The sequence below is a fragment of the Copadichromis virginalis genome, linkage group LG7 (genome assembly GCF_057382275.1).
Source record: "Copadichromis virginalis isolate Kocher_CV1m ecotype Utaka linkage group LG7, C_Virginalis_male_GT1.1, whole genome shotgun sequence".
Classification (NCBI taxonomy): Eukaryota; Metazoa; Chordata; class Actinopteri; order Cichliformes; family Cichlidae; genus Copadichromis; species Copadichromis virginalis.
The window spans coordinates 62,220,381-62,237,155 of NC_140624.1; the positions used below are offsets into that span (position 1 = coordinate 62,220,381).

Consider the following 16,775-nt stretch of genomic DNA (forward strand, 5'->3'; position numbering starts at 1 on the left):
TTGATAAAATTAACAAAAAGTGAAGGAGAAAGCTGGCAGCTCTGTCTGGTGCCCCTCTGTAGGTTGAAACTATGTACCAATTAATTAAGTCTTGTTCTTTAGGTAATGATGTATTAAATATCCAGCTTCTGATTAGGGGTATGATTCTTTTCTGTGTGAGAAATAGACACCAGTGCATGATCATTGATAGTGACAGGATGAATCTGAGTGTGTTATCCCTCATAATGGAGCTTCTAACTAAAAAGTGAGATTGTGAGTGGTGTACTGATGAAAAGGTGTAGTCCCCGAGAGTGGGGTGATGTGAACGGCAAACATTGCAAAGACCAAAATCACACATGTATTGTTTGAGAATGTTTGTAGACTGCCAGTTCAAGTTATGAAAGGGTTAATCAACATTTGGCCCATATATACTAGTGATACACAGATCTATATTTTCAATATATAAATAAAGTATTATAAATATACCTTTTGGATCTGTAATAGCTTTGTGAATTTTATGTATTTTTTGTTACGTAATATGGCTACGCCTCTTTGTTTCCAGTTGTTTCTCTGCCATTTAAGTTTAGCTTGGTCTGCGAGTCCTGCTTTTGGGTCCCACCCTTGCCTGCCACACAGAGAACCCTGACAGTGTGTTTACAGATGTTTTGTTCATACAGTATGAATCTCATGTAGAAAGGGAATGTCTGCCTGTAAGTCATTTAACTAGTTAGTAATTTTAAGCCACTTTTCCCTGGAACTAAGTCCACGTACATCCCATGCGACAAACATCAGTGTGGTGATGTTTAAACTAACTGGTGGTGTGGTACATGTTTATTAAAGGTGTGTGTTTGTCGATCTATCTTGTATGGTTGTATGTTTCTGTGCTGTATATTGGTGTTTGTATGGCTGTGTGTTGCTGTGTGTGTATGGCTGTGTATTTGATTAATCTGTATGTTTATGTGGCAAATTGGAGCACTGAGGACAGAGCATACATAATTCTGAGCGCAGAAAGAGCAGGGAAAATAAAAAAAAATAGTTTTATAAATTAAATATTTCTAAAAGAAATTAAATACTTTTAAAACTATCTGCAGATGAGTTATATTGCTCTTTTTTCATTCTTTCAGTTATTTGTAAATTGAAGTGTGGCACCTTAGGGTTGAGCAAACTGCAGCATTCATACACTGTAGGTAGAAAACCACCTGAATAAAGCTCAGCTATTACAGTGGTGTTAAATAAATTAAATGCATAAAACAAAATAATTTAAATACATTTGTTAATTTGCTTGAATCTACAGAGAAGTCGCTGTCTCATTGTTTTGTATAATGAAATCTAAAATTCAACAAATGTGGAGTTAATTATGCTATTTCCATTACACCTGTATACATACCTACCTGTAAACTGGGTTTTGCAAGCCTACCTCAGCTGGCGACTGAATAATTAAATGTGATTGGTTCTTGCAGTGTCACTGTCATTACTGACCGCCAACCAATCCGGCCGCCGTCCCGTGACGTCAGGTTCTCCAGGAGTCTCCGTTTAACTCGATTCAAACTTCTACTCAGATTTGTTTCTGTGATGTGCGGCACGGAGAAGTGGCAGGCCAGTCTGTGAGCATATCCAGCAGGCGCTGAAGTTCACATGCCGATGTGAAATTAATTAGAATAGACGTGTCAGTCCTACCTGAGCCATTTCATCTACTTTCTGACCCGAAGAAGAGTGTTGGCGGCCAGAAACGGACAAACGGTGTCCACGACAGACCTGACAGCCATCATGTCAGGTTTACCGCTAAAGGTAACGCTGAGTAACGCTTTTTCATTCTTCACGCTTTAGTTCAGTGATCACGGAGGCAAGAGTGCCAGAGTTAAAGGTAGTTAATACTACTTGTAGCCGACGGTAATTGCTTCAGTGCTTAACAGGTTCACTGGATTTTCCTGTTTGTCTTGTTTGCTTCTCCTCGATAAGTTAGCTAATACCTCAGGCTGGGTAGTTATCACACAAATGCTTCAACATAACCAGCAAAAAACGAGCCGGTTTCACACAGAAAAAGACCACAGCACCAGAGCTGTCTGAACTTCTTCGAGCTTGTTGTTGTGGCTACCTCATAGTTTCCCAGGCTTCAGCTTGGATTTTCTTTCTTTCTTTTTTTAAATTGCGTCCACTGACACTTATTTTAACAGCATTAAACGATTTAGCCATTTGTTAGCCTAGTTATTATAAAATCCTTTATTGAACGTTACTTTATCTTTAAAGCCCAACACCATCGCCTAGGACTTTTGAAAAGTTCTTTTAGTTTTGATTGACATAAGGTGTGGTGTGTCTGTTCACGAGCAAAAAGCCATAGAGCTGAATAGCCTGGTAGTGCCTAACACAAAGGACACATCCTCAGCTTTTTTTTTCTTTTTCTTTTTTGCGACTTGCTACAGCTGAAAGAATGAGTAATGATCAAGTAGTTATTATCGGATTATAATTACGCCGGGTGTTGTTTGGGAATTTGTTTCATATTTTAACTTTTCTGGGCTTTGTTATCACTGGCTATGATATAGCCAGAGACACTGTAAGGATTCTGAATTGAAGTCTATCTAACAAAAAAGAAACAGAACTTCCTAGAAAAACACAAGCTTTTTATTCCATTGTGACCATTTAAATTACATTTCCATTTATAAAAGTGTCCAGAACATTTTTTCAGAAGGCCATGCTGACTTAGAGGGCCATTCACTGAAACCTGGAACTACGTACTTGTGTAATCAACTTAAAATGCTGTGTCAGTTTTTCAGTTTAAATCTTTCCAGTTGTCCTGATCACAATTTGTTTGATCAGTAGCATCACAGAGGCTAATGATCAAACAAATTGCATTATTTTACATATCTTTACTTGTATGTCTAACTCAGACGTCCCTACCAATGCAGGACAGATGTGCATCACTCCATACAGAAAATATTGGGGTAGTGTGTACTATTTATGAACAAACACATTGTTGTATACATGGATAGCTGTAGAAAAAAATGTATAATTTGAGACAGTCTCTTTGTAGGATCATGAGAGCCTGCTGGAATATTCATACCAGAGTAATGAGTAAAGCAGCATAGTGTACAGGTGTCAGACAGACGCTGTAAAGTAGTTTATGATAGAAATAGAAATGTTTTTGTTTGTTTGTCTCTGTTGAATTATAAATTAAATAGCAGTACAGATTAATGACAACCCATTCCCTCCAGATTATTTCACATAATACATACAGGCTTTCATTGGTTTACTGGGAGTGCTGTTCGGCCTGTTAGGACATTATGTGCTTGGATGGACCATGTGCTTGGTGTCAAAAACTGCAAGTTCTCTAGTGGTGAATTAAGGCTGGGTCCAAAAGGCAGCAGATTCCTGTAAACTCCATGTTAACGGTTTAATCCAAACAATGTTGGCCTCTGGACATTTCCCCCCTTAGTATGAGGGTAATTAAAAAAATGTATTATTTATTTTTATATTATTAACTCCTGTTTTTATATGTGAGGAAGTTGGTTAAAAAAATCCTTTGTACAATTGGCACAAATTCCTTAAGTCAGGAATTACATTGGAAATTTATTCAGATTCCCATTGTGGTGACCCCTTGTGAATAAGGAATAAGCGAAATGTAGCTCTCATCCACCTGGATACTGTTGAGGCTTAAAGTTGTTGTGTGCCCTCGCTAATTAGCAGGTGTGCTCACACAGTCAGTTTTGGCTGATAGCATTTACTTTGCTAGATTTCATCTCTGCTAATTCGTTACTGAACTTGACCTTGGACAGTATTTGTGCTCCTTGTGCCCTATGAACCATTTATAATATTTGGCAAATAATATGGCCTAGTGTCCAGTACAGATGATTCTGCATTAGTGTGGCTGACTGAAACTGTCATTTCACTAACATGGCACTTATTTTAGATCAAATGTTTTGCCATTGTTTGAACAAAGCAATAGAAAGGAGTTCATGTTTTCATAGAGGTATAAACGTATCCTGAAACTCATAATAGGAGATTGGAATGGAAGATTTGTCTTTAGTAAGGCTCACTAATTTTTGCCCATAAGAGGGAGCCATTGTGTCATTCGCTGTTGTTGATGCAGTGTTGGTCCAGATTGATGCTTTTGGTTAGCAGCCTTATCAGTTTTTTTCTGTTTAGCCAGGTGATGATTTTCATTTCGCTTTGGCTGCGCCAATCAGGTTATTTTAAACTAATTTTATTGATTCAGATTAAATTACATTATATAGTTTAGTGTAATTGCATTTTCTAATTGTTCGGCTTTGTACTGCTGATGATTTTCCAAGTTCTTCTCAGTAGCATTGGCCTGTGTCGCTGTGCTTTTCTTTACTGCTAAAATTAGCTAACAGTCGGTAACAATACTGTAGTATTTAAAAAAAAAAAAAAAAAAAGTTGTATGAAGTCTTTCTAATACCAAAATCTGAAGAAGAATGAAGAAGAATGCCTCTTCCCTCTAAAAACAACATGGCAGCCCAACTTCTGTTTGAGTTGCATCTGAACATTCAAACACTTCATACCTACTGTCACACCTACTGCTTCCCCAAATCACTTGGTATGTACACATATTTCTGTTTAAAGGACGTAATCAAGAAAAACAACTGATTCCTAAGAAGGGAAAACCTAAAATAGGAGACATTGGCATGTTTACATCATACATTTAGGACTGAATATCCTTAATTAGCAGTCACGCCAATAAGAGACTGAAACTGTGTTATTGTCTTACAGAATGGGAATCTGAAGAATCTGGAAGAGTGGGATATTCTTGACCCAGAGTTTCAGCAGCGTTTGGAAGCTGCTCGATCAGTGCTCCGGCAGCAGATCCAGCGGGAGCTGAAGATCAAGGAGGCAGCCGAGAGGCTGCGACGGGCAGTCACCAACCGCAAGAGTGCAGCTGATGTGGAGGGCCAACTTAAGGCCTCAACCCGCAAGCTGGAGAAGCTGCACTGGGAACTGCAGGAACTCAACGCAAGGTCTATGGCCACACAGAAAGACAGTGCCATAGGTAACAAAATCTTTTTTCCCTTCATGTAGAAGGAGGAAAACCAGTAAGAGTACAAGTCCATTTGTTTCACAGGTTCTGTTGCATTTAACAAACAGAAGACAAGACCTTAAAAAAGGGGGGCTAGAACAAGGTCAGCAGAATTCCAATACAAACCCAGATCCAGTTTCTTAACATAGGTTTGACTGTTGCTGACTCGTGTTATGGATGTTAATTAGAGAGAACAAAAAGGGAGTCAAACTGTTAACATTGTCAGTATCTCATTTCTGTCGCTAGTTTTCACCCTTTTTGAGGTTACAAGAGCTGTTTTCCATTGAAGCCAGTATAAAAACGTTGGGGTTTTATAAGACCAGAATGGATAAAAGCTACCATCATCCTTGAGTCACACTCCAACATTTTCCTATATAAACTGATTCACATAAAACTTTTTATACAAATAATTAGGACTTTGGTTGAAACCACCACACTGTAAATGACTTGTGTTGGTATATTATGAAAACTATATTTTATATGTATGCACTTTGCCCTAAACCTCCAGGTTCATTGATTAAGGTTAATCTTTAATATACTGGATAAAAATAAATAAAGCAGCAGTGCAGTCCTGTTGTCAGATATTCACATAGTTACAGAAAACATGAGGTATAAATTGTTGGAGAGACGGAGGGAAAGAAATGCACGATTTTGTAACACTTCAGACAATCTATTGTTGTAGGACCTTGACCTTACAATAGAAAGTGCCTTGAAGCAGCTGTTGATGTGATTTTTGATGCTATATAAATAAAATTGAATTCAATAAAATTGCATCAGTGATTGCAGTAAAGGGCGCTGCAGCACACACAAGCTGTTACATGTGGATGTCAGCTGGGCTGCACTGCTACCCACAGAGAGCATAATGTTTAGAAACCTTTCCATCTGCCCCTGGGAGCTCCATGGGGACTGCAGATTGAAAATTTGATTCATTACCCTTCTTTTTATGTGAGAAGAATGGTTTCTTTACATAATGTCATAAACTAAGCAAAATCCCAACATGCTTAAATCAGAAAAATTCTAAGCAGTGTATATAGGCCCCCCAGACAGGACACGTCGGGGATGCTGTGTTTTATGCTGTATTTGTCTTAACCACCACTTTTCTAAGGCCACTATACTATACAGAGATAAATCACTTGATCTGAAGTTGGTATCCATCTAATATTTATCTTATTTGTATCCTAACCCTTTATACAGCCTGTATGTTTTGTTTTTTCCATGCAGGTCACTTAGAGGAAGAAGAAGACCTGTCAGGAGAGACATGTCAGTGGGAAGAGGTCACATCACCACTGGACAGTCGAGTCAGAACACTGAAGAAACAACTTACCATGGAGACCAAGGTCAAACAGGGTGCTGAGAACATGATCCAGACTTACACTAATGGCTCATTTAAGGTATTATACAACATGACCTAATTTATGCATAGCACAACACACAAAGCCTCACGAGTACCACTTTACACTCTCTGAGTGGCTCATGTGGTAAATTGCTGTTCCATGTAAAACTTTTACAGTAACTGAATACATTATTAAGAGGAGGATTGGACTTATAGCACTTTGCCAGATGCCTTTATGAATTAGAATTTCTCACTGTGCAGAATAGTTTGTATTTTTGTTAACAAGGTTCTGCCTTTCTTTATAACTACTCTTTATGAAGTCATTTAGAGATGTTAGTTCAAATTTAAAACTTTTATACATTTAAAGTTCGAAGTAAGGCATTCTTATGCAGACATTTTGACATATTAGAGAAGGGGAATGGACAGCCTGGGCGTAGACCAGGTTAATTATCAGTCTAATTATCAGGCTGTTGAAGGCAAAGAGGGAACTAATACTGTTAAGCACCGTGTGTAAATCCTTTTGGAATGACTTAGTTTCTTGTATAAACTGGGCAGAGAACATTATACCATCTGAGCTAAATCAAAATGACAGATCAAATCGTGTGCCTAACACATATCACAGTTCTAACCTTTCCTGAAAAAGTAAACTTCCCGTGTGTGTGTGTGTGTGTGTGTGTGTGTGTGTGTGTGTGTGTGTGTGTGTGTGTGTGTGTGTGACCTTTAAGTTACTTTCTTTCTCTTGATCAGAAGTTCTGTGTTGGTTTGTAATTGTTTGTTTTATTTTCCAGGACAGAAAGATGCTCTCTGCAGCCCAGCAGATGTTGCGGGACAGTCGTACTAAAATAGAGCTGCTGCGCATGCAGATTGTTAAAGTCAGTCAAGCCAGAGATGGAGAGGAGGATGGCAAATATGGTAAATCTTATCACTCACACACGTACTGTTCTTGTATGGGCAGTGTTTTCACTGCAGATATCTTATACTGACGGTTTGTCTTCAGTATGTTTCAATAAACAAAATGAATGTGAAACATAATGGATCAAAAATGACTTGAGAAAATATCAAATTTATATTGAATGCAAATGAATTTGTATTCTGTTCTGTGTCTTATGGTCTTAAGTAGTTGGAGTGTGCTTAGATGTTATGGAAATGTCTGTGAAGGTTCTTAGTCCTCCAGGTCATCGTAGTCTAAGGAGCTTGGAAAGAAAAGCGTTTGGACTTCTTTAAGTTAGGTTAGAGTCCCAGACCCAGCCACACACTCAGACACAAACTGGTTCATCCCAAAGACAAAACTCCCAAACACAAAATTAACAACGTAGTGTATGCGGTGCAGTGTAGTGAGGAATGCTCAGACCTCTACATTGGAGAGACCAAACAGCCACTTCATAAACGCATCTCACAACATGGAAGAGCCACCTCAACAGGACAAGACTCAGCTGTTCATCTGCATCTAAAGGTCAAAGGTCATTATTTTGAGGATGCCACTGTTAAAATTTAGGACAGAGAAGACAGATGGTTTGAGATAAGTGAAAGAAGCCATCTATGTCAACTGTGAACGGCTCTCTTTGAACAGAGGGCGGTGCTTACGACATCAGCTGTCTGCCATCTATAATCCAGTTTTGAGATCCCAGTAGAGATCTCAGTAAATCACATGATAAGGTGGGGCTACATCTCACAATGGGTTCACCTGAAACCTTCGCTGATTGTGAACCACACCCATTTTCAGACCTTGGCTCAAGTGATTATGCAGAGGATCAATGGGGGGGTCCATGATCCTCTTGGGGACTCTCCATCAATTGCTCTTAGAGCTGAAGAAGCTTCTCGGATGAGAGGTGAAATGTCCTAAAACAACTTAAAGAAGTCCAGATGCTTTTCTTTCCAAGTTCCTTAGACATGTTAATAATTGATATTTTACTAATTTTAGTACAGTGGTGATTACTGGTGGTGGTGGTGACTGTTTTGTTCATCTGCACTAAGGTCATTCTATGGAGATGATCAGTCCTGTGGAGCTGCGAGTTGCTGAATTAATTCACCACATGAAGATTGAATCAGCTGTAGCAGAAGGAGCCAAAAATGTGGTGAAGCAACTGAGCGGGCATAAAGTCCAGGACCGCCGAATACTTGCAGAAGTGGGTACCAGCTGGAATGTCTTCACTTTCACCAACCTAACAGCTACAACAAGAACACGATGGCTATAAATAGTTAGAATGAACATTTTTGAACTACAGTTGAGTTCAAGGTGACCTTCACAATATATTCCACAATATGTAGAACTGCCCTGGGATGGCTGTGGCTCGAGTGGTAGAGCAGGTGATCTACCAATCACAGTCAATCCCTGACTCCTAGATACTGAAGCCTGAATTGCCTCTGATGCATTCATAAATGTGTATGTGTGTGAATGTTTGTTAAATGCACTTTGCTGTATGTGTGGTTTGAGTGCTCAAAGTGAGTTGAGAGGTGCTATAGAAAAACCATTCCATTCACTATTTGCCTTGATTTATTTGTGCAATATCTCTAAAATTAGAAGCATCCTTTGTCAGGGTGATACTGAAGCACACATATACATGTTTTTTTGTCATTTAAAACACTTATGGTCAGTTTCATGATAGATTAGATCAAAAAACTACTTTTGTTTAGTAGTTTGATTAGAAGTGAACCCAAACAATTGGGTATTACTGGTTTTTCAAATTGTGTTCATATTTACAGTCTATGTCTATGTACAGCTCATGTTTTTATGATATTTTTGCATAGTGAGCAGATTACAATACACATTTCCAAATTTCAGTGCGTAAATATAAATCTGATTACATGCATACATACAGATTGAGATATAATCTGAACTCCATATGTTTGCAATTAATTGCAACATAATTATTAATATTGTTGCATCAGAGATTGCATTTCTGTATCCTTCAGGCCCAGGCGCGAATGCAGGAGTCATCTCAAAAGGTGGATTTGTTGCGTCTCTCGTTGGAGAGACGTTTATGTGAGCTGGCTCATGATCATCCCACACATGCTACCATTAAAGAGGCTTTAATAGTAGGCACCTCACCTTCTTACGGCACTCCAAAGAAACACTCCCAGGCTCCAGCCTCTTCTTCATCTTCATCCTTCTTCAAACCAGCCAGTCTAACAGGTTGTTTAAGTCTGCTAGACTCTTTTAAAGCAAAATTTTGATAGTCATTTTATTAAATAACCGTTCATAACAACATTTAAATTTAAAATGTTTTTTTTTTTTTTACCTTAAGCAGCTTTCCATTGAATTTTCAGTAATGTTATCCCAAGTAAGAACTAATGACTGAAACACTTTTCCTTAGGTCGTTTGGAGGTATGTTTGATGGGTTGCCAGGACCTGTTGGAGTCAGTTCCAGGCCGTAGTTGTGTGACCAGTGTCTCAACCACCTCTGGGAGCATCTCGGATATGAAGTCTCTGAAGGTACGAACCGGACGCAGTGCCAAGGCTGAAGACATTTCCTGTAAGTCAACTTTTTTTTTTTTTTAGACCTTTTAATTTTCTTTGTGTCATAAAATGCAAAAATCCAGTAATGGACACTTAAACTAACAAGTAATTGGTTTCAGAAATGGTAAAACTGACAAGACGAACATTTTTGTATTTCAATACAAACCTGAAGTTGTAGTCGAGTATTAGCTACATTTCCATTAGATATTTTGTCCCAGTAACTGAAAGGTTCTTTCAGACTGTAGGTTATCTGGATCTAGATGTCTGTCTCTCTGTGTTAGCCCTACGACAGGCTTGCAACCTCTCTAGGGTGTTTCCCGCCTGTCACCCCATTGTAACTGGGAGGGGCTGGATTAAGTGGAATGAATGGATGGACTGTACACAAAACAAACTACTCCTGTCCATTAGGTAGCTGTGCTGGCGGGCGTGATTAAGGATGCCATGCAGGTGCGTCAACCCTCCCTGCACGGCACCGCAGACCACGCCCGCCTAGTTAAAAACACGGGGACTCAGGGGTTGGAGTGTTGTGGTGTGACAAATATTGAATAAAATGGCTCAAACCTATGATCCCTGGACCCACCGTGTCTCATTCACACCACAGTAGCTATTATAGGAATTATTGTGACACAGTTCTGTACCAACTGTAAGTGTGTTATGCTACAGTTGGTGGTGATTTACTGCTTTTCAGAAGAAAAAAAGAGGTGAACAAAAGCAGCAACGCAGATTCAAAACACTTGAAGGATACACAAAAACAATCAGAATCAGAATACTTTATTGATCCCTAGGGGAAATTATGTTGGTTACAGTGCTCCAGTACAAACAGTAACAAAAACAGACAATACAAGTAAGAAATACAGACAGGCTCAAGGTTTTTTCCACCAAAATTGCAGGACTGAAAATAAGCAAAAGTATTTTACAGGCTCTGTAGACATGGCCAAATCTTTGCACCATTTTAATTTCAGTCAGCTTCCAGCCACTCAGAAATGTTTGGATCATGGCAGTCTTGTGGGTTCTGCTGCCTCTTTAACTCTGCAGACCCCACCCAAGAGTTACTGAAGTTTAGGAGCATTTCCGTGGGTAACATAATTCATACTAAAAGTAGTTTTAATCCTGGTCCTCATGACCATGATCTAAATTATTTACATTTCCTAGTTCCTCGTGGAGACATTCTTCGGCGGTTTGTTAATCTTTGAAGACTTGATAATATGAGTCTATTTCTTACTGAGGTAGATGTTTCTCCATATACATTTTGAAAGATTTCTAAATTGCTTGTTTTCCTGTTTTTATGACATTAGGTCTAAGAAATGTAGTAAGCCCTGAATTTATGGTAACTTACAGGTTTTCGTTTTGATTAGTTTTCTGACTGCATCTGTTTTCTTTGTTTTTCAGCGGAGATAAGTGCAGTGCTGAAGGTTGACAACAGAGTAGTGGGGCGCACACAGTGGAGACAGCTGGGCAAAGAGGCCTGGGGCCAGAGCTTCAGCATTGAACTAGAACGGGTCAGTGGCTGCCATGTACTTGCTTTAAGGATTATTTCAAATCATCACTAATATATTATGACAGCGTTAAATTAGTTAGGTTTCAGACTACACGTGCATGCAAATAGGTTATTCTCTGTCAAGAACAACGCAGCTTTGAAGAAAGTGATTTGCACCTGCACCAAAATTCAGTTGATTGTGTCTTTGCCCATTCTCTATCTCTTCACCAATTTCAGGGGATTTGGCTTGGTAGTTTTCTTTGTTTTATGAAGAAAAAAAAAAAATCTTGTTCACAGACAGCATGGGATCTCAGCTTGGTGAAGGAAAGAAGAATCTTTTATCCTCAGATTCACAGCATGGGCTTATTCTTCTCCAACTCCACAGTTCACTTCTTTTCTTCTTAGCGACTGCTGGAGTAGCCTTCCATGTGTCGCTTTTTAATATTAACGATATTTATTCTCATCAAATTTCGTTTTAGCTCCCTTTAAACCAACTTTGTTCTGATTGACAGAGACTACATTACAAACTGGAATAACATGAAAAATAGTTAAAAAAGTAGTTGTTGCCCATTCTTTCTCTATAAAGAAAGTTTGAACCTTTTGTTTCCAGTGTTTCTGTATTTATTTTATTATAAAAGGTGAGTGTATCCAGAAAAGTAGAACTGCTTATTTATATAAAGCCAATTTTTGTTTAGTGAATCAAGGCAAAAAATCCTGATAATTCAACTCACTGTATTTTTCTTGCAACTGTCATTCTGTAAACAAATTTGTCCTTGTGAAGAGTCAAATTTCAGACATAAAAATCATTTTAGAAGCAGAATGTGTGATGTGTAAAAGTACCTTTTTGTATAATGTTTAGGACAAGAATTCACACAGTTTTCCTTTGCGGTCAGAGATATTGTATAACCTCTTCATACTAGTAGTCAGAAGAAACGAAAAAGATTTTCTGTTACTTGCGTAAATACTTATTCCTCCCAGAGTCGGATTGTGAGGTCTTTTTTTTTTTTCCCAAGGCACTGGCACATATAAAAATCGGATCCCGAACTGACTCAGACCTGAAATCATGCTGATTTTGTGTCTAACAAAACATGAGATAGTCAGCCGTGTCAGAGTCCTCTTGTAAATAATTCCCCTCGCCCCTGCGGGCGGTCTTTTGTTCCTTCAAGCTCTGTTCCTCTACCAGAGGCCTGAGAGTTTGAGGGTCCCTTGGGGTATCTTTCCTGTTCCTAGGACTGCGCTCTTGTGGACAGAGATCTTGGATTTTGTTCCTGGGATCTGTTGGAGCCACTCGCCTAGTTTGGGAGTCACCGCACCTAGTGCTCCGATTATCACTGGGACCACTGTTACCTTCACCTTCCACATTTTCTCAAGCTCTTCTCTGAGCCCTTGGTACTTCTCAAGCCTCTCGTGTTCCTTTTTCCTGATGTTACATCTGTCACTACAGCCATCTTCCTCTACCATGTCCAGTTGGGTAGCCATCACTATTTTGTCCGTCTGCATCTGGAAATCCCACAGGATCTTAGCTTGGTCATTCTGGACCGGGGCGTCTCCCATTTTGACCTCGGGACTTTCAGGCTATACTCTGCACAGATGGCCACTTGGTTATGGCGGTCCATTTGTGCTGGATTGTCTCAGGGGTAACTTTACACAGCCTGCACCTGGGGTCTTGCCTGGTATAGACCCCAGCCTCTATGGATCTTGTGATTAGAGCTTGTTCTTGTGCTGCCATGATTAAGATAAGATAACCTTTAATAGTCCCACGTGTGGGAAATTTGTTTTGTTACAGCAGTGCACAGTGCAAAGTTACATAGAAAAAAATAAACACTAGAATAAGATATCAATAAGATACTGCACACAATAGAATAGAATAAAATACTATATACAATTGAATAAAAATAGAATACAAATGCTATATACAATTGAGTATAATACAACGATCCCAGAAAAGAGTATTGCACTTAGTGTTATTGCGCATGTGTGGATGCGTGTGTTTGATCAGTTGAAGTCTTTGTTGTGGAGTCTGACAGCAGTGGGGAGGAAAGACCTGTGAAATCTCTCCGTCCCACATCGTGGGTGCAGCAGCCTGCCACTGAAGGAGCTGCTCAGTGCTGTCAGAGTCTCCTGCATGGGGTGGGAGATGTTGTCCAACAGGGATGACAGCTTAGCCACCTTTCTCCTGTCACTCACCACCTCCACTGGGTCCAGAGGGCATCCTAGAACAGAGCTGGGCCTCCGGATCAGCCTGTTTAGTCTCTTCCTTTCCCCAGCAGAGATGCTGCCACTCCAGCAGACCACACCGTAAAAGATGGCTGAGGCCACCACAGTCATAGAAGGTCTTCAGGAGTGGGCCCTTCACTCCAAAAGACCTGAGTCTCCACAGCAGGTACAGCCTGCTCTGCCCTTTCCTGTTAGTGCCTCTGTGCTGTCGTTCAATTTAGTGTTGTCCAGCCACTGGTACGATTTCGGGATGTCAGCCACTTCCTGTATCTTCCGGTAGTATATACCATGCAGGGGCCTGCCCTTCCATGATGGTTCTTCCTCTTGCTCCTCTTTCTTGCATTTCTGCTGCCTGAGTTAGTCAGTCGTGGCCATCTTTTTGCTGATGAACTTGTGGATGTTCGTTGTCTCATCCTGGGCTGTGGTGCTGACACTCACCAGTCCCCGGGCTCCTTCCTTTCGATTAGCATACAGTCTCAGGGTGCTGGACTTGGGGGGGAAACCCTCCATGCATGGTCAGGAGCTTCCTTGTCTTGATGTTAGTGCCTTCCGTCTCTTCCTTTGGGCAGCTTATTATCTCAGCAGGGGTACCTGATCACAGGCAGGGCGTAGGTGTTGGTAGCATGGATCTTATTCTTACTGTTCACCTGACTTCTCAGCACTTGCCTGACCCTCTGTGTTTTTGTTGCAGCTTTTCTAGCAGCCTCTTCATGGTTCGCATTTGCTTGTGGTATTACCAGGTACTTGTAGTTGTTCTCAATGTTGGCAATGTTGCCTTCTGATAGTTTGATCCCTTCAGTTCTGACTACCTTCCAGTTCTTTGTCACCATCCGACTACACTTCTCCAATCTGAACGACATGTCCTTGCTGGAGATGCTGAAGGTGTGGATCAGTGAATCGATGTCTCATTTACTCTTGGCATACAGCTTGATGTCATCCATTTAGGGTAGGTGGCTGACAATTGCTCCATTCTGTAGTTGGTACCCGTATGTAATCTTGTCAATGATCTCACTGAGGGGGCTCAGGCTTGTGCAAAACACCACTGGGGACAGAACATCTTCTTGGTAGCTCCCCACACTTGATGGTGACCTGTTTTATGGGCTTCAAGTTGGCCTCTAGTGTCATACGCAACATTCCCATTGAGTTCCTGATGAAGGCTCTTGGGGTCCTGTTGATCTTGTACTGTTCAAGGCATTCAAGGTGTGGGTCATTGAGTCATAGGCCTTCTTGTAATCAATCCAGGCAGTGCACAGGTTGGTCATTCTAGTCTTTCAGTCTCAGGCGACTACTCTGTCTACCCTTAGCTGGTCTTTTGCCCCTCTGGTATTCTTGCCAATTCCTTTCTGTGCCCCACTCGAGTATTGCGCCATGTGCCCGTTCAGCTTAGCTGCTTTGATGCCTGACAGCAGCTTCCATGTGGTACTGAGGCAGGTTATTGGCTGGTATTTGGATGGGACTGGACCCTTCTGAGGGTCCTTGGGGATCAGGACTGTCCGGCCTTCAGTAAGCCATTCTGGGTGTCTCTCATCGACTAGCAGCTGTTTCATTTGTACTGCCAGATGCTCATGCAGTGCTGTGAGCTTCTTCAGCCCTACTGGCTGAAGAAGCTCACTGCACTGCTCCTAGATCCACTAGCCACTGAGCATTGCCTGTAGGACTATGTAGCTGTGTATTCTGGAATTACCTACAAAATGTGGCTGACTGGTGTAGATGACTAATAGGAAAAACCTCATAATAAAAAAAATAATTTTTAAATGTAGGTATGTATAATAAATAATCACTTGACCATAGTTGTTTGAGTGAAGTTGTTTTTTTATTGTTCCATTTCATCTTGAACTCATGAAGTTCACCAATTTTCTTTCTAACTGTCGCGTCCTAAAGTAAAATATCTTATTACCTTACATTTTAACATTTCTAAATGTTAGTTGATTACCAAATCTGTCTGGCTGTTTCTCTCAAAATTCAGGGTTTTTAAGTTTAATAAATTGTAAATGGTAAAGACTAAGAATGACAGTGAGTGAAACCTGTTTGTAGCTATTTTGAAAACAGAACATCCCTCACACCAAATGTAATAATTCAGAAACAAGAATTAATGCAAATTAAATATGAAATGAGGAAAATATCTGAATTGTAATCCATGTGTGTGCACATACGTGTGCATGTTTCTGTGTGTTGGTCTAGTCCAGGGAGCTGGAAATTGCTGTGTACTGGAGAGACTGGCGAGCATTAAGTGGAGTGAAGTTCTTGCGGCTTGAAGACTTCCTTGATAACCAGCGACATGGCATGTGCCTCCAGCTGGAGCCGCAGGGCGTTCTCTTTATTGAGGTTCTCCTGTTCATATCTAGTCTTCAAACTGTTTATTTACCTCTGTGGCATGCATAGACTGTACATAAAAGATGGACATGGCCACAAGCTTAGGTTATATCATTTCAGAGGGGTATCCCATGGTTAAACACATGTACAGTATATTTCTGTAACTGTATCCTGATCGCTTTCTCTGTTCATTTCCAGGTGACATTTATAAATCCTGTCATTGAGCGTCCCTTCAAGCTCCAGAGGCAGAAGCGAATTTTCCCTAAAGAAAAAGGTGGCACCAATTAATATTTTTTCCATTTTTTTTATTTTTTTATTTTTTTTTAGATTTGTTGATAAATGTCGATTTATCCTTGACCATTTCAGTTGTTATCAGGCAGTTCTTGAATGGAAAATCTGATCATTTTCTGTTTATTGCATTTGATGCTAAACCTTTATCTCACCCTTTTCATACTGATAGTAATTACATAAATAATGCAAAATGAAACTTCATTATGTCCACAGTAAGGATACTTATTTTGTGACTGCTCGTTTCTCTCAGCACTGTTTTAAATCTAGAACCTCTGAAACAATTCTTGGATGCTTTCACAATCTTTCTTACTTAGAATTGCTATAGTCTACTTCATCTCCTCTTTAGCTTTGACAGATAGACATAAAATGTTGCTCCTGGTGTGTCTGTGCAAAATGTCACTACGATAAGAGCAGCTGGCAGGTGTCCAATGATGGACAGGTCAAGTGGCTTTTATAGCATGCCCTACTGGGTACAGTAGGGCATGCTATATATACAATGGCATATCAGCTGAGCATTATGTGTGCTTTGATATCAGCTGATCTGTAGGTTTTGTAGCCAAGCTGTTTTATGTGCACACAACAAATCAGAAACCCTCTGGTACCAATTGTTTTTTAAATATTACTAAGCAAATGTTTAGAGAATATGGTTACATGTACTGTATTTCAAGAAAAAAAGACT

At 40.0% G+C, this 16,775-nt stretch overlaps 1 protein-coding gene across 1 annotated transcript in view; it reads left to right on the plus strand.

Annotated features, from left to right (window-relative positions):
* The first annotated feature begins 1,473 nt into the window (after positions 1-1,473).
* Positions 1,474-16,775, plus strand: part of pkn3 (protein kinase N3) — a 32,007-nt gene continuing 16,705 nt past the window's right edge. The window contains exons 1-10 of the mRNA XM_085464630.1: positions 1,474-1,767; positions 4,705-4,981; positions 6,230-6,399; positions 7,130-7,253; positions 8,316-8,467; positions 9,255-9,474; positions 9,656-9,814; positions 11,188-11,297; positions 15,674-15,817; positions 16,004-16,079. Of these exons, the coding sequence (XP_085320756.1) occupies positions 1,747-1,767; positions 4,705-4,981; positions 6,230-6,399; positions 7,130-7,253; positions 8,316-8,467; positions 9,255-9,474; positions 9,656-9,814; positions 11,188-11,297; positions 15,674-15,817; positions 16,004-16,079 (1,453 nt within the window). The 5' untranslated portion in view covers positions 1,474-1,746. The remainder of the gene's footprint in view (positions 1,768-4,704; positions 4,982-6,229; positions 6,400-7,129; positions 7,254-8,315; positions 8,468-9,254; positions 9,475-9,655; positions 9,815-11,187; positions 11,298-15,673; positions 15,818-16,003; positions 16,080-16,775) is intronic.